At 42.8% G+C, this 18,497-nt stretch overlaps 1 protein-coding gene across 2 annotated transcripts; it reads left to right on the top strand.

Moving 5' to 3' along the window:
- Positions 1–132: 132 nt before the first annotated feature.
- On the top strand, positions 133–16,040 carry ZBTB5 (zinc finger and BTB domain containing 5). 2 transcript variants are annotated; one of them, XM_005152317.3, is made up of 2 exons: positions 133–299; positions 11,722–16,040. In XM_005152317.3, the coding sequence occupies exon 2, from the start codon at positions 11,726–11,728 to the stop codon at positions 13,748–13,750; it is 2,025 nt and encodes a 674-aa protein (XP_005152374.1). In that variant the 5' UTR covers positions 133–299; positions 11,722–11,725; the 3' UTR covers positions 13,751–16,040. The 2 variants fall into 2 exon arrangements, with proteins under 2 accessions (XP_005152374.1, XP_030907728.2); XM_031051868.2 differs by lacking the exon at positions 133–299 and adding an exon at positions 381–2,072.
- The last annotated feature ends 2,457 nt before the right edge of the window (positions 16,041–18,497 follow it).

Raw genomic sequence — 18,497 nt, 5'->3', positions numbered from 1 at the left:
ATTGCCGTTGCCTATCAGTAATGAGGGCGCTGATTGGTTGATGGCCGGGCAGGCTGGCCAGCCCACGTCCACCGTGCGGGTTCCTGCACGATGGCATCACTTCCGTCCGCCGTCGCCGCCGCTGTAGCGAAGGGCCCGTGAGGGCGGAGCCGCGAGAGCGGGGCACAGGGCGGCAGGGACGACGACTGCGGCGATAGCAGCAGCAGCAGCCTTGCCCGGTCCTTTCTGCCTCCCAGGGCGCTCCGCCGCGGCCCTTCCCGACCGGAGAGCAGAGGCATCGGGGGGGGCGGGGAACGCAGGTGAGAGGTGGCGGTTTCGGGCCCGGCGCGTGATGCCGGCGCCAGGCAGCGGGTGAGGGGCGGGTGACGCGGGCGGCCGGAGAACGCTCCTACTACAGGCGGCTGCCCCTCCCCCGTCTCCTGTTCCCACCCCGGGCAGAACTCCTAGGCCAGCTGGGAGCACTCGGTAGACTGAGGTGCCTGGGAGGGTGGTGCGCTGCTGGTGGAACAGAGCAGCCGCCGGTGCCACCCCGGGGGAGAGCGCAAGAGGTCAGAACGCCGCCGGTGCTGCGGAATGGGTAGCTGCGGGCGGCAGCAGCAGTAGATGCTTAGCTGGTGGCAGGGAACGCGGTCCTGTTGGTGTTGAGAGGACACCCCAGGGCAGCAGGCTGGCTCCACGGGCTGGTGCTGGCTTCGTTTCTCTCGGCGACACAGTTCCTTTCACGGGATTTCCATGTGCTGTTCAGGTCCGCGGGCCAGTTCAGTCACGGGCTGGTGTCTGCAGGGTCACACCAGCGAATGCAGTGGTGGGGCGCTACTTCAGCCAGAGTCCGGTGGAATGGAACTGGTGCTTGGCCTCTGCCTCGGGTTTTCATGAAATGCTTTTGGCTTCGACCTTCTCACGACATACACAGCGATTATGCTGAGTTGAGATGCTGCATTTGAGAAGGAATGTCTGGGGGGCCTTTTTGCTGAGTCTGCAGTGATGTTTGATAATTGAACCACATCCCGGCTTGTGGAGGACAGCGTACTAGTGAAGAGGTGTTAGGTGTACTACTGGTGTCCAAAAGTTGTGTGCACACCAGTCACTTCTCTGGAATTTATTATCTCTATGGCACACCTGTAGATGCCAGTTTTCCTCATGGTTGTGCTAAGAAAGGGAAACTCTGCAGTATTCAAGCTGGTAACTGTGTTAGGTTCTGCTGTAAACCCATATGTTATAAAAAAAGGTAGTCCTGTGCAGAACAGAGAAGGAAGTTACTGCCTGGACCAGCAAAAGCTGCTTCCTGCACCTTTCAAAAATTATTAAGAAGAAATTTAGTTAATTTAGTCATAATGCATTCAGATTGTGTAAGTTGTAACCCTATGTTGTGACTTTCAAATCGTGATTAGGACAATCTGTTCTTTCAAATTCTTAATTAGTACATGCCTCTTTTGGGTTTTGTAGTAAGGTTTTAGTAGCTGAGAGGCTGCAGGAGTTTATTCTGTGAGAAAACACAAGAAGCTACTCCATACAGGACAAAGCCTGTTCCAGCCAGCTCCAAGATGGACCTGCTGCTGGCCAAATAACCTATGTAAGAAAGGCTAGAAAACACTGGGCAACAGCAGCTGTGAGAGAGGAGTGAGAAAAACAGCCCTGCAGCCACCATGGTCAGTGAAGACGGAGGAGGAAGAGGTACTTCAGGTGCCAGAGCAGAGATTCCCTGCAGCTGGTGCTGAAGACTATGGTTAGGGATATTGTCCACCTGAAGATCATCAAGGTCCACAGTGGAGCAGATGGAGTGCCTTGAGGGAAGCTGCAGCCTATGGAGAGCCTGTCCTGGAGCAGACTCTTGACTGGACCTGTGGCCCAATGGAGACAGAAGCCCATGCTGAAGCAGGTTTGCTGGCAGGACCTGTGGACCATGGGGGACCCGCACTGGAGCCGTATGCTCCTGAAGGACTGCACCTTGTGGGAGAGACCCATGCTGGAGCAGTGAAAGAGTGTGAGGAGAAGGGAGCAGCAGAGATGCAGCGTTGTGAGCTCACCACTGTCCCCACTGTTTTTTCCCCTATGCTGCTTGAGGGGAAGAGGTAGAAGAATTGGGAGTGAAGTTGAGCCTGGGAAGAAGGGTGGGGGGGGATGTGGTTTTGGTTTTCTTTCTTTTATCCTATTCTTATTTATGGGCAATAAATTAATCTTCCCCAAGTTGAGAGTTTCAGATGGTAATTGGTGAATGATCTCCCTGTCCTTATCTCAACCCCCAAGGCTTTTCATATTTCTCCTGCATCTTGCTGAAGAAGGGGGGTCAGAGAACAGCTGGGTGAGGGTCTTATAAACCCATCACAATGCCAAAATAAACAGAACTGTGTAGTGCATCCATGAGGATGAAAAGACAATGTTAGAAGATGAATTTTGGAAACTAGTTTGGGAAGATCAGGAGCAGACAACTCAACAGTTTTCATTTGAAATATAGCAGTCATCTGTTGAATTGGTTATGTGGATATAGTTACTTGATTGGCTAAAGATGTATAATACTAATTAATCCATTGTGGTGGTGGCAGATTAATATTTCTTACTTCAGTCTAAACCATTTTCTGGGAAAAGTACATGTGTATGCGGTTAACTTTTAGTTTCACTGGCATTAAAATCTTAGGCAAAGGAATCATCAAGGAAGGCTGTTGAGCAGGGTTGTTTAAAATTCTTGAATCTCTGGTAAATAGTCAAGTTGAAGAGCTAGATTTAGAAATTATTGCCATATTAAGCAAGAACACATCATACTGGTGCTGAGCTGCCTTTGGGATCTGTGCCTGAAGACCTTTGTTTCTGCAAGGTGTTTCTTGTTTGGTTAATAAACTGGGGTGATGGTAAGCAGGAGAATCTGGCAACTAAGTTTGCTTTGCAGCACTGGACATTGTTGTGAGAGAGCCAGGGCAGTGACAGAGACTGCCATGGTACCATGAATCTCAAGAGAGTTTTTTTGAACTGATAATGTAACTGAGTTCAAATCAATCCTTTATGATGGCAGCTTATCTTCCTATGCCTTTAAATGGCTTTACTGCCAGTTCTGTGTAGCAGCATTCTCTGCCTTTCCCTTTCTAAATAAGTCAAATAGTGGTAGTGCCCAAACACCTGTCTTCAGGTGTTCCTTGTGCAGTGCCTATAAAACTTTTTGTGCTCTGGGGAGAAACCATTTTCTTATATCCAGATACAGGTTTTTTAGCTTCCCAAGATCAAGAATAGAATCCATTACCATCATCTGTTTATTATTGATACATAGGAAACACTGTGCCTTTGTAAGTTGACCAGAAAAGCATATGTGAACTCTTGAGGGAGACTGATGCCTATGAAAGCTATGGTACTGACCTTGAAGCTCAATCAGTGAAGGGGTTAGCCAAGAACTACAAGCGGACAGTGTTCTGTGAGTTAAGAATATACAGCAATGTAGGTGTGTTAAATAGTGGAATTACAACAAGAAAACAACCCCCCTGGTGACAAGCTGAGATGGTGCATCAAAATGTGTGTCACGTTTCAGTCTCACGTGTGTCTTCCTCTGAACCATCAGCTGCACTGCAGGTTTTGGAAGCCAAGAGGTGCATCAGAGGTTTCGGAGGAAGTGAGCAGAAATGTCAGAAAACAGAAAGATGACTGTCTCTTCAGTGTCTAGGAAAAATTAACCATTTTTATGAAGCATTTTGTTGCTTCTTTCAAAGATGTTTTTTGCTCCTGGCAAACTGTGCTGTTACTGTTTGTTAATGACTTGGTGTTGCCATGAGATAGACTTATCTGCAGTACCTTTCAGATGATGAGAAAATACTAAACCGTATTTTAATCTCTTCTCTGGAGGGCTGATGTAACCAGCAGCAGCTTTTGCAGTGCAGTTTATCCTTTCTGATTCTTAGACAAGTTGTAACTCATCTTCCTTGACAATAAACAGGGAGATAAACTGTGTGAGTAGAACTATATATAAAACTTGGCTAAGGAAGCACCTCAAATAAGACACTGTAAGCTCAACTGTAAGTCATGAAAGTCAGTAGTTGCAGGTGCTTGTCAGACACACACAGAATGCCTTTCATGTTCGGCATTCACTGTATTGTCACGTACACAAAAGTGATGTAACACTGGAGTCTGCTGTAGTTGTATGGCACAGATACAGAAACTGTTTTAACAACTGTTAACTAAAATTTCACCATATGTTCAGATTGAAAACACTCTCAGAGCTCAAAATGCATACCATCCATGTTTTGAAGTGACAAAATTTGCCAAAGATGTCAAAGTGAAGACTTCCATTTCTTCTTGCCTCTGTGCTCCCACTGTCCTGCTGACTTATTAAAAACCTAACTGATAGTAAAAAGCATTTTCTAAAATAACATCTATTTTTTTAAGCATGTTGCTTAAGCACAGTACAAGTGCATTGTAATGTTTTGTAAAATGTCATTTAAGCTAAGGGGAAAGCAGTTATGTTGGCATGCTCTCAAGTTTTGGCTGTATGCCAGGAATTCCTGCAAGCTTGGTACCTAGAATACTGACAGCATTTAAATACAGATTGTTGGGAATGGGGTTTGAGATGCAAGTAATAAATTGTCCTTCACTTACCTGATAAAGAAAAACCAAGTACCTAGTCTGAAGTTTTCATTCGTGTATTTGTATGCGAGATTTCTTCTGTTACCACTCTAACTAATCATATAGTTGAGGCAGCTTTTGTTGGTTTAGTAACACAAAATCAATTACTTTGCAAACTTTTAAAAGCTTCTTTAGGGGAAACTTGAGGTTGCATTTAAGTTTTTTATATGTTTGACTGCATGTGTTTGACTTCTTAACAGTGGTTTAGGATTATAGTGTAATCCAAACTGTGTCCTGTAGTACTGGACATAGTAATAAAATTGTAACTAGATCATTATTTGGAGTTGTTATTTTTCACACTATTTTATAGTGAGTTAACCTTAACTTTTTCCCTTTTTTTTTTTTTTTTTAGAAGTGAAAGGAAAGGTTTGGATTCTGCAGCAGTTTTAGTTCAGGTGTACTTAAATACTTGCCTTCTTCCAGCTTGCTGCTTAAGTATTAGAACAGAATGATTTGCTGGAAAAAAGGGCTGTAAGTCTACAAAGTATTCTCAATGCTGATCATACAAAGAATAGAAAGAAACTGTATGAAGAAATTATTACTGTTAGAAGAAGTAGAAATACGTGCTAATAAAATCTGATTTTCCATGGAAAGATCTAGTGTCCCTTGTCATGCTACATGGTTGTGTTACCAGCTGTCTCTTGTGTTTCCTGGCTGGGCAGATGGCTGCATGAGTGTTTTATTGGTAGCTGTGTGTTCAAACTGATCAGCTGCCTGGGTTTGGGTGTTCTGTGGTGTTTAAGAGAATATGAAAAGTCATCCTTATAAATTTGGCTGCTTCTGTAACCAGGCACCAACAGAAAATACGGAAATTCAGTATCTAATCTAACCTTTGTTAAATTTGGTTGGAGTTGACAGACTCTGAGGTTAATAGCTAATGAGAAATGACTAAACAGGCTGTGTAACTGTGAACTGTAGGTATTTTCCCCTAGAATTTCAGAACACTTGTGTATCATCTTCCCAATTAGGTATTTTTAGTCCCGATGCTTTCATAGTATGGAAAGCTTAGTTTAAGAAATTTACGCCATATATTCATCCACATATACCACATATATGAGAAATATTATACTGTGTGACACCATGAATGTCCAGTAACATGATCAAAGCTCCTCTGCACAGCCCTAAGGCAGCTTGGAAAGGCAATAGCCTAAATGCTACCCTGCAGAGCTGCTCCCAAGGCCATCCCTGCAGCTAGCCCATCACAAGCTCATCTCTGCAGGCCTAGAGGAGTATAGGGGCACAGTGGGGAACCTAAATCAAGAGCACCAAGAAAGGAGTACTCTATCCAGGCCCCTGCTAGGGCAGTCCAGCAGAGCATCTGCCCCGTGTCCTGTCATACTAAAGGGGTTGCTGCCCACTGCAGAGATACAGGGGCTGCAGGAAAAACTGAAAGTCCCATGGGACTTACTATGGGATGTTTACATGAGAAACCAAAAGTGGGGCAAAGGGGTAGTTCAGGAGATTTAAAGAGGAACAAGTATGGAAATACAGAAAGGATGAAAAGGGCTAATCGTGTAGGCAGTTGGCTGGTCAGTAAGCTTGCCTGACCATGCCCCGCATGTGATCAGTGCCATCTATCCTGCTCCTCACTGAGTTCCTTCCTGTCTCTCCTGTGTGAGGGATCTGTGGTTACTGTGAATGCAGCTACAGGGCAGAGGGTCACTGTGTCCATGGGTCATTGACTGAAGCCAGTGTGGGTATGCAAGTGTCTAATAGCCAGCAGAGATCAAACTGGATGAGCGGGTGAAGTGGCTGGGGAGCAAGGGGGGTTGTGGGTCTGTTTTGCGAACGAGCAGTGTACTCAAAACAATCACATGGTAGCCATATAACATGCACAGTTTACTAAACAAGCACACTAAAGTGAATAAGCATGCTAATGTGAATCAGGTATATATCTATGTATACAGTAAACAAGCACAATAAAGCAATCCAGAGATATCTCTATGTATGTAGAGCACAGAGGAAAATTAGCAATGCATCGAATCATTACTGCATAGAGAGAAGAGAGATTAAGAAGAAATACATTGCCAATTGCCACCAAATCATCATCTATGCCCATACTTCAAGCTGGGAAGCCCCGCTACAGGTGATGTTGGGAGTCTCAGGTAACTTGGAAAACTCCCACACAGTGAGTCCATCTATAGGTGAGGTTTCAGAGGCCTGCTTTTTTTCTCAGAAACACAGCTGGCTTTATGCTAGATCTGTAATTTTTTTACTTGTGAGGCCATGCAGTTTCTCACCTTCTCACTGTTGTCCACACCAAGAACATTGGCCAGGCCCTCTGGCATGGCCAAATGTGGTGGTCATAGAACAGATGCATGCATGTTTTCTTGCCTCTTTCCAACAAACAGTCATAATGGATAAAAATATATATACTTTGTCAAATACACTTTGTAAAAACCTCCTTCATTAATGCTTCTCATGATCGTGAGAGGGAATGGACTCTCAGTTAGGTTCCCATCTGTTACAGGGTCTGTAAGGGCAGCTCTGGGTGTGACAACACCTGTATCTACCAGATTGTTTCTGTGTACCTGTGACAGTCTACTGGCTGTGGCCTGGGGACTTGTATACATGCAGACCGCAATACAAACCTTATGCCTGTCCCTGGACTAAGGTCTATGAGATGAAACCAGCAGGGTAAGAACCAAAGAAATACTCCTTCACATAATGCAGTTAAACTACAGAAATACCTTGGACCATCCCTGTAGCCTGTCTTCCTTTCTGGAGTCCCTCTCAGTGTTTTTACTGATGTGAAATCCTGTCCTCATGTTGCTTGGTATTTTACACCTCCAGCCTTCTCTGTGCATTGGTTGAAATACATTATTATACAGCCTTCTGAAGAATGCCACCCTCTAGGATTGGCTTGATAAGGGCAATGCATGAGCTCTCAAGTATTTTGTCTTCTACTGTGTGTTTCCTAAAATGGCATAAAGCAGTACACAGACTGGGAACTGCTTGAGTGCTTGTGAAGAGCTTGCTTCTAGTGACCCTTGAAGCTGGAGCAGTCTGTACTGGGCCTGTGCTTTCTGCAGTGAAGGTGCAAGTGGAATGATTTAATTCTTGGTTGCAGATGGGGCACAGCAAAGTATTCCTGTCTTAGCTGTCCTTGTAGGTGGTGGTGCTAAAAGTCACTGTAGTTAAAACTAGGGTTAAAACAGTTCTAGTGCAGAAGGAAAGGAGATCCCTTGCCTCTCCTCGTGTGGTCTGTGTCTGGTGTTTTCCAGGGCGTCTGCCAAGTAGGCTGTAGCATTGTACGCTGTGTAGATGAGCCCTGCATATAGCCACACAACTATTCCTTGGAGCTGTCAGTCTTGACTGGGGAGCAAGGTGAAAAAAAAGGTCAGCCAGCATCTAGGCCCCCAGGAGCACACTGATGCTTAGTGATGGTACTCTAAAAGGAGCAAGAGTTTCTTTGTTACTCTGGCAACTGTTGCACCCACCAGCCTAACCAGTCACCTCTCAAAATTCCCCCCAGATCTTTTAGTCCCATGAAATCAAGAACAGACTGTTATCTCTGGTATAACACCTGGCACATCTTGGAGGTGAGCAAAAGAAGATAAATGAACAATTATTTGGCAGTCCCCTCTCAACTTTGCAGAGATGGCTGGCTGGATGGGATCTTTCCTGACAGATGATTGTGCATGGTGCTTGCTGGAGCAAAGGAGGGCATAAGTTTAACCACGTGTGCTGGGCAGCAGAGGCAGACAGCAGTGTTAGCAGCAGTACTTGGGAAGCAGCCCTGGCCTCTGCCATATTCCAGACATTTCTTGCCAGGACTTGTGTCTCTTGTCACAGCAGGCTCCCTGATCTCCCTTTTGTCTGGCTGCTGGAGATCAGTGAGTTTCAGGGTCTGCTCTTTCGTTCCTCCTTTCTCCAGTTACTTCCTCCCTTTCCCTTGTCTTACACTTCTCTCAGAGGAAATGTGTAGAAATAAAAACTGTGCAATTACAAAGTTTGTCCTGTTTAATGTTTTTTAGTTTGAAAATGTTATTTTTACCGTCAAATATGCTTTGGTAGTTAAAAGGAAATAAACTCAGGTATTATCTGCATTCCTATTATTTAAAAAATAAAGTATCAAACCCAAATTCTTCTGGTTTATTGCACAGCTTCATAGTGATAAGGGAGTACTGTACCACAGTACTTAATTAAATACTGTTATGGTGTTGTTTCAGGCATCATAGCCTTATTGCTGCCAAGTTAGTGGATTTTTGATGCCACTAGTAAGCTTGGACCCTCTCCATTGCTGGAAAACATAAAGTGTCATTTATTTATTTCTTCTTTCTAAAATATTCAGGAAACAATTACAGTTGAAGGCAGCAGATAACTTGCCATCAGAAATTCCAGCTTTTCAGTGTTTAGGTAAAACTGAAGTTCTTTGTGAGCCTGTATCTGTTGGAGAGGGCAAAGGTTCTTTGTCCAGTGGACTATGTCATGAAATCCTTTTCCAGCAAAGACCTGCAAAACATATGTTGTGTCCCATTACAGACGGAGGAGGTGGATGAATGCCAGTTGCCTCTCAGATGGGGAACAATAGCTACTTTTGCAGTAGCTAGAGCCTGACAGTTGAGGCAGTCTGGGGCCATTCTGTGACATCTTTTGTGACCTAATGGTTTTAGTCTTTATGTTTTACGTTAGTTTGCCACCTCTTCTGGCACGAATTCAGATCTCTTCACCTACTATACTACCAATTCCATTAATTTTATATAGCGTGACGTTAGTCAAGTACCGCAAAAGCCGCAAACTTGAGCAAGTTCCTTTGTTTGTCCAGGTTGCCCCTAATGTGTTTCATAAGCCTGGGAATCAGAAAATGGCAGCTGTTCACCACACACTAGTGTCCATAGTAGCCTCAAGGCAGCCTTAAAACCACAGAGTATCTGTAAGTCTTTTCTGCAGGGCAGCTGTCTGTAGCCACCTTTCCTGGCAACACACAACTTTGTTATTTAAGGAAAAAGGTGTTGCAGGGCATGGTTCTCTGCCCACTCTTTCTGTAGCTATTGGACACACTGGCAAGTTTTGACTGAGAATACTGATATTTAAGTCCAACATGGTTTATAGCTGTGGGACTAATAGGAAAGGGGGGAGGGGCTAGGTTTGTCCCCTTGCTGACCATTGGGACCAGCATGTATTATATAGCTTGTGCTAGTTCAGTTCTGCCGGTGGATGGTGTGACTGAGAAACCTAATCTCATGCTGCTGGCAGAATAACTTCCAAATGAGTTCAAAAGAGGGATATTTTTAATAAAAGAAGATCAAGAACCTTTCCACCTTCCCCTGACATGTTAGTAGTGATAATCCAAGGCTGAGGAGCATTGCAGAGGTACTTTCCTTGTAGGAACCAAGTTGCTGCTGGAAATCCTGCTAATTCCACAGCTACCTGCTTACATACACCTAAGTGTGTAAATCCGCCAGTGGTCTTCAGCGCATTGCTTGTCTTGCTGACCCTTAACTAGCACAGTCTTACAGCAGTGTGTGTCTCGAAGCTGGTAGTCCCTGGTCTGTCCTGCCTTCCTTACTGCCTTTTGCCTCCAGTAAATGAGAGCACAGAGCTTTGAGCTGCTGGTGTTTGTGTACTTCTGCAGGCTGAGGGAGTCTTTGTGGACAAGTGCTGCTGCTGCTCCATGCCTGTGATCTCAGGAGTTGCTCTGAGATTTTGCTTTTTCTGCTGATCCTTCTAAGTAAATAACCTATGTCCATCCAGGTGAACAAAACTGCAAAGTAATTAACAATCAACAATAATTGCTGGACCCATTTTCCTCTGAATGAATATGTATACTAGCAGCCACTGCCCCGGCTTAGCAACCTTCTGAGAAAGTCGATGTGTAAAGTGAAACACCTGCAAAGAGTTTGAGTCAAATGTGACTATGGGAAGCTTTGTATGCAGTTTACTCACATAGCTTAAGACTGTGCATATATGCAAATGCAAGTAAGTTTTGTTCACAATGTGTGCATTTGAGGACAGAACTGCTAAAAAGGTGCACTCGTATTTGATCCCATTTTGAAAGCATAATTCTTTCTGCGTGACTTTTTATTTAGTTAATTTACAATCATCTTATGTCACATGATAGCTGTGGTATTGCTATTGAAAAATAAATATGAACACAAAAATGTGTGTGTATGCCCTGTACGTGCAACCTTTCTGTTTCCTAAATCTTACATTTTGTTGACTCACCATGAGAAAAAGTATCACCAGAAGTCACTTATTTAGTCTTAATGTGAGTCTGCTAAGATTTGACTTATGTTCTGTTAATGGAAGTTTAAGAAGAAAACACCCCTGAGTTTGTCCAGTTGTCATGTTGGCCATCATTTTGTCAAAAGCTTTCTATAACTTCCTTGTTTACCAAGAAGGGTTGCAAGGAATAGCAAGCATGGTGATGTCTCTTAATGTTGTCAGACTCTTCTATCCTACTGCCATTTCATTTATTTTGTAGGAAAAACAGAGGACTTTCAGTGCATCCCAGCTGATAAACTATACTAAATAACAGAACCATATTACATGTCTGATAGCTAAAGATGGCAGCTTGAGATAAGAGCTGACCACTTGTCCTGGTGCAGAAGTGTCTCTCTTCTTTTCCATGAACTCTTTTTTTCTGTGTTTCTATGTTGAAAGCAGATACCTGAATGTCAGTTCTGCACAGTATCTGAGAAACTATGCAGAAAATCATTTGCAGAAGGTGAAGCTGGATTAAATGAGATGAGAATTAAAGTTCAGACTTTTCAGCAGGAGGTTATCAAAGGCTGCAGTAGGTTACTCAGATTTTTTTTAAGAACCAGAATTAAATGTTTCACTGAAGAGTGTGTTTTAGTTTGGACAGGAGCTAATGGAGGTGAAATGACCTGTGTTATGCAGTTTCCAGCAGAGCTGCCCATGACATATCTGATACTGAGGTGGCTGTTATTCTAGGTCAGCTCCATGGCAGAACCTGTATATTCTTATTCCTGGTCTGCCCCTGCAAGATTGCCAACTTTGATGCAGTACCAATGTGGCAGTGGTAAATTAAGATCAGTTGTTGTTCATCTGTGTTTCAGCTGCCATCTTGCATTGTTAAGCTCAGTTTGACTGAGGTCTGAATAGGACTTCAACTATTTTTAATATTATAGTTTCTTCTGTTCTGTTTTACAGCATCATGGATTTTCCGGGACATTTTGAGCAAATCTTTCAGCAGCTCAACTACCAGAGGCTTCATGGCCAGCTTTGTGACTGTGTCATTGTGGTGGGAAATAGGCATTTCAAAGCCCATCGCTCTGTTTTGGCAGCATGTAGCACACATTTCCGAGCTCTGTTTACTGTAGCAGAAGGAGATCAGACTATGAATATGATTCAGCTGGACAGTGAAGTGGTGACAGCAGAAGCTTTTGCTGCTCTGATAGACATGATGTATACTTCCACACTAATGCTTGGGGAGAGCAATGTTATGGATGTCTTGCTGGCAGCTTCTCACTTACATTTGAATTCTGTTGTTAAAGCATGCAAGCACTACCTTACTACCAGGACACTGCCAATGTCTCCGCCAAATGATAGAGTTCAAGAGCAAAATGCACGCATGCAGAAGTCTTTCATGCTGCAGCAGCTTGGACTAAGCATTGTGAGCTCTGCCTTAAATTCTACTCAGAGCACAGAGGAACAATCAAATACTATGAGTTCCTCTATGAGAAGTAACATTGAACAGCGCACTACTTTCCCTATCCGTCGTCTCCACAAACGTAAACAGTCTTCTGAAGATCGGGCCAGGCAGCGCATTAGGCCTACCATGGATGAGTCTGTTTCTGATGTGACTACAGAAAGCAGGCAGTCAGTAGTTCATTCACGGGAAGACTTCTTCTCACCAGATTCACTGAAGATTGTGGACAACTCTAAGGCTGATGCTGTTGCTGATAACCAGGAGGATAATACTATTTTGTTTGATCAGTCTTTCAGTACTCAGGAAGATGCCCAAGTGCCCAGCCAGTCTGACAACAGTGGAGGAAACATTTCACAGATGTCTATGGCATCCCAGGCAACACAAGTGGAAACCAGCTTTGACCAGGAGGCTGCTTCTGAGAAGAACAACTTCCCATGTGAGAATCCAGAGGTCAGCCTGAATGAAAAAGAGCACATGAGGGTGGTGGTGAAGTCTGAGCCCTTGAGTTCCCCGGAGCCTCAAGATGAGGTGAGTGATGTCACTTCCCAAGCGGAGGGGAGCGAGTCTGTTGAAGTGGAAGGAGGAGTAGTGAGTGCGGAGAAGATAGAACTGAGTCCTGAGAGCAGTGATCGTAGCTTTTCTGACCCACAATCCACTACTGATAGGGTGGGAGACATCCATATCATGGAGGTATCAAATAACCTGGAACACAAGTCTACCTTCAGTATCTCAAATTTTCTAAATAAAAGTAGAAGTGGTGGCTTCAGTGCCAATCAAAACAGCGATGACAATATTCCAAATACCACCAGTGACTGCAGAATGGACAGTGATGCCTCTTACCTAATGAGTCCAGAGTCAGGGCCTGCTGTTGGCCATTCATCTGCCACTGTCTCTCATGTCGAGAATCCATTTAGTGAGCCCGCAGATTCTCATTTTGTTAGACCAATGCAGGATATGATGGGTCTCCCCTGTGTACAGACTTCTGGGTACCGTGCAGCAGAACAGTTTGGCATGGATTTTCCACGGTCAGGCTTAGGCTTGCACTCCCTGTCAAGGGCAATGATGGGCTCAGTAAGAGGTGGAGCTAACAGCTTTCCTGGCTACCGACGCATAGCCCCCAAAATGCCTGTAGTGACCTCCGTCAGGAGCTCCCAGATGCAAGATAACTCATCCAGTTCCCAGCTGATCATGAATGGGACCACTTCTTTTGAAAACGGGCATCCATCGCAACCTGGTCCACCACAGCTGACACGGGCATCTGCAGATGTCCTTTCAAAATGCAAGAAGGCTTTATCGGAGCATAACGTCTTGGTTGTAGAAGGTGCACGCAAGTATGCATGCAAGATCTGCTGCAAGACGTTTTTGACCTTGACAGACTGCAAGAAACACATCCGTGTGCACACAGGAGAAAAGCCTTATGCCTGCCTCAAGTGTGGCAAGCGGTTCAGCCAGTCCAGCCACCTGTACAAACACTCCAAGACAACCTGCCTGAGGTGGCAGAGCAGCAATCTGCCTAGCACTTTGCTTTAACCTTATCCACACCAGGCCTGAAGGAGCATGCCAGTGCAGACATCTAGCTCCCTGAAGTACCTGAACATAAGCACTGTTTTCTTGAAGGGTTCAGGGTTAGAAGCTGCTCTGATCAGTCAGTGAACACAACATATGATTTTGCCACACACACAAAAGTCTTGGTTCTATAAATTGGGGATATTACTGTACCTACCTCACAGGGGTGTTGTGAGGCTTAAACAGCTGTAAGCGGAGAACTTGAGGATCATCAGAAGTCACACTGTAGACGTGTGATTACAGTGATGTACATTCAGGCCTTGGGCTGATGGGGATAAAATCAATGAAGCTCAGCAGTTCCTTTGCAGGGCAGAGGAGTGAGAGCATAGTTATCTCAAGAAGTAGCAAGTTTCAAGAATGAGAAACTGAAGTGCAAATTTCCTCTTTTTTCTTTTTTTTTTTTAATTTTTCCCCCTAAAGTATTTTGTAAAACTTCAAGCATTTAAATAAATGACCTGTAAACCAAGTTGTTGCATTATGTGTGGACAGTAATGCAAGCACTGTTTACTGTAACTAATGCAGACCATGTATCTTAAAAGATAAAACTTTGGATGCACCTGTCTGACATAATGCTTTAAAATATGCTAATTATAAGGATAGTTTTAGGGTCATGAATGTATGTTTGGCTGTTTTGTAGTAAAGGACACTGTGTAATGAAGGTGCTTAAATTAAATCCAAGACAAGTAACTTTTGGACTGCCAGATGTGTATATGATTTGAATACAGCAAAATCTGGGTGTTTGATTTTTTTTCTGTAGAAACTTGTAGTAAGTGATAAGTGAAGTACTGTTTCTTGTTCGTGCTATTAGCAGTATCTTAACCAATTTGTATCTCCTATGTTAAAATTCTATATACACAGAAGTCTGAAAAGAGCTTGTCTTTGTCTGCTTTGTTATTTTGAAGGAGAGAGATAATTTGTGATGGCTTTTTTACTGTGTAAGATACTCTCTTGCTGTTTCCAGATGCTGATAGTCAATCTAATCCCTGTTATTGCAGAAACATATTGTTTTTTTTTCTGATGCTTGTATCTTTAGGCTTTAATTTTTTCCTCTGTACACTTACTTTTCTTCACAATTGTGGATTGTTCCTCAGGTCAAACCAGTCAGGGATAATCCTCATTTGCCATATTTATTTATGTCTTTATAAAATGTAGTTGTCAAATCTAGTCCTTCCTGTTAAAGCAGTGTCAAAAATGTACTTTTCCACATACATTTGTAAAAAAAAAGTAACATAAATTTAATTTAAAAAAATAGCACTGTACACTCTGTATAGTGAAATTCAGTGATCATTATTCTTCAAGTGAGTTGTGTAAATCTTGCTTTAATTTCCTTTTCTTTCACGCTATTGTAACTAACACTGTCTGCAGTGGGGTTTTGTTTTTTTTTTATTTGCTTGCTTGTTTGTTAAAGATACACATGAACTAACTACAGGCATTCAACATAATAGGTTTCTAAATAAAATTTTGGGGCACTTCTGCTGATAAATACTGCCCTGCTATATAGGAGCTGGGTCAGAGGTACAGCATGTCCTTTCTACTCAGGAGAGACAGGATTTACATTTCCTAGTATCTAAGTCACAGAACAACAGCTTCCCATTAATATTAAAAAAAGAATGGCAAACATTCTCTTTTTTTATTCTGTGTAGCAAATGTATCCTGTGTGATGATATTCAGCAGTTTTATGGAATTCGTGCTACCTTATAGTTAGCTTTCTTAAACATCTTGGATTTATATTTAGATAAAATGAAAATAAAGTTCTAATCCACAGTTCTGTAGGTCATTTAACAGAATTATATCAAAACTGTTGAAGCACAGAAACCAAACAAGTCAGTAAACTGTCACAAACCAAAGGAAATATGGAAATCTTTCTGTACCTGGCTTTATGTGAAACAGTAGTCTGCTAATAGGAAAATGTGTCTTCATCTCTAATTACACTGCTTCATGTTGAAAAAAATTGCCAGATGTCTGTCAAAGTGTCATTTGTACCTTGAGCATCCAAGGTAAACGGGAACATAGAAACAGTGAATGACTGGATTAATTAGTTTAAAATATTAGAATTTGTCATAGGATTTATTTAATGGTCATATTTCTGGCTCTTGATTTTATAAGCATTAATGAAATGTACTGCATTTTTTTAAAGCATTAGGATATGCCGTATTTTAATTGATAATAATTTTGATATCAGGGGACTAACAGCATTGACCTATACTAAGCAATCTCACTGAAACATTAATAAACTGCAGTATTTTGTACTTCAGTATTTTCTCATGTAGCCTTATTAGTAACGTCCTGACACTGTTCCAACTCCCTTGCATTTCTAGTGTTATGTTTTTAAAATAGGGTTTTTTTATATTTTCTATCTGGTCCTATAGCACATATGGATTCCTTGAATTCTTACACATCACAATAAAGCATCGATCTGAGTAAGGAGATTAGAGTAATTAAGAACTAATATGAGCAGATAAATATACTTAACTGTACTTTTGATCTGTTATTATAAAAAAATTAATGATATTTCAAAATATCAGAACTTGTGCAGGAGGACTTCTGTCTTCTTTCTTCAAGAAAAGATTCAACTTAGAGCATTTTTTTGAAGTAGCAATTCTAAATTTCATTATTCATTGAGATCTAGTGCATCTGGAGGAGCACACTGCAAACCTGGGAGCCTGTGGCTGGCTTGTTGCTTTCTTAGACTTCCAGTATGAAGCAATACCTCAGAATGGTTATCTCCACATAACTATCCTCTACAGTAAAATGAGAGTCTCTCATCTCAAAGCCTAGTAACTTTGTCAGAATTTATCACCCTGACTTTTGTTCAAAATTTAACTTTGCAAATGCTACAGTGACATCTCATGTGAAGATGTCCATATGTTAGTATTATGAAACATCTGAAAATAAACCCTGCATTTTTGTGCTGCTGTGTCTGACTTAATTATGTTATCCTGAGGTCTTTGCCAAAAGCACATAATGTATTGACTAAACAAGTAATGATTGTGTGTTAGCTGACTGGACTCTGTGTTACTAGATGACTTGACAGTGCAAAATAATCCTATTGAAACGTAGGCACACACATAGACATTTTTTGTTAAATGAGGTCAAGCATATAGTGCTGCCCATGGCCAGCATCCTGCTTCATGCTGAGGCTTCGCTGATTTTGAGAGTATGTGTAGTATCTGATTTCATATAGTGGTTTCATATTTCATAGAATCATAGAATAGTTAGGGTTGGAAAGGACCTTAAGATCATACAGTTCCAACCCCCCTGCCATGGGCAGAGACACCTCACACTAAACCATATCACCCAAGGCTTCATCCAACCTGGCCTTGAACACTGTCAGGGATGGAGCATTCACAACCTCCCTGGGCAACCCATTACAGTACCTCACCACCTTAGTGTTGTCCTGTCAACATGTTTAGCTTATAGCCAGAGTGTGGCTGTACTTGACTGTAGGGGTTTTGATCAGGCTTAGAGTGGTAATGTCTCATGGACCCACTGCTGCAGTGCAGTGGGCTGTCTTCTGGCTAGCTCTCTGCTCTGGAGGTGATATTAAAGATGTTTCCTGCAGATCATTTGAGATGCCCTGCAGCTGGCTGACCTACTTGAAGGGATTCCTGCCACAACCTGGACAGGAAGGGGCACATTGCCTGCTTATCCCTCATCAGACAAGGGCTGTAAAGCGTTGGGATTCTGGGAGCATCCCTAGTTGTGCGTGGAAATTATTGACCTTTTTTTTCAGCTGTCTCACCCACACATGTGCTTGTGCTGGCAGGGTAAGTGACTGGTAATGGTGCAATTAATTTTGATTATAACATCTGAATGCCCATCAGTGACCTCCCCTGTCTGCAGCACATGGCAACTAACAAAGACTGGCTTGGTGACTTGCATAATAAAATGTATTAGTGCTGATAAGACTAAATTTCATGACATGATGTCTTCAATAGACATCAGGGTCATGAAATAGATTTTGAAAAGGCATAAAACTAAGTCTATAGTTTAAAAGAAAATTTTCTTAGTAATAGGTAAAAGTTCAGTCTGGAACTTTCTGTAAAAATGAATGAGTGAATGTGTCGGTTGGTAGAAATAAAAAAATCAATACCAGATCTATGTAACCCTGCATGTGTAGGAGTGCATGCTTAGCTGAAATGCGGTGTTCACTTATGCTGTCGGACTTGCTATTCTTGCCAGAAAATGTACTCTTGAAAGGACTGTGGCAGTTTCCTGTTGGAAAACTTGCATAAGGTGAGGCTTCATGTTCTGCCCTCTGCTAGTTGCATCTGCAAATGTATGTTAACACATGGGTGACTTCAGCAGGGTACTGCAGTCTCACTAGGTCAGTCCACAAGCATCTCTGACTCCCAATTCAACCATGTAAAACACTACCAAACCACAACAAGAATTCAGAAAGTCCAAGGGAGGGGTCCCTGCCGGCCAATGATTGTTTAAACAGCAGTAGGTTCTTCAAGTGCCACTTCTGTGGCACTTTTACCACCTTCACTGCATATGTGTTATGCAGTGTGGGCTGACCCTTGTAAGCAGCTGAAAAAAGCAAGCAAGGCACTCAGCTCCACAGACACTGGCTGCTGTCTAGAGGGTCTGTGCTCCCGTGCCTCTTCCTTGCTGTGCTCTGGGCTCTTCCTGCTGCTGTGAGCGTGCTGTGAATGAAGAAATCACTCTGCTGGTGTGAGACGTTGTTTCCCTCAAAGCAGGTTAAGTG

The sequence above is a fragment of the Melopsittacus undulatus genome, chromosome Z, assembly GCF_012275295.1.
Source record: "Melopsittacus undulatus isolate bMelUnd1 chromosome Z, bMelUnd1.mat.Z, whole genome shotgun sequence".
Classification (NCBI taxonomy): domain Eukaryota; kingdom Metazoa; phylum Chordata; class Aves; order Psittaciformes; family Psittaculidae; genus Melopsittacus; species Melopsittacus undulatus.
This window is presented reverse-complemented; position numbering and strand designations above follow the sequence as displayed.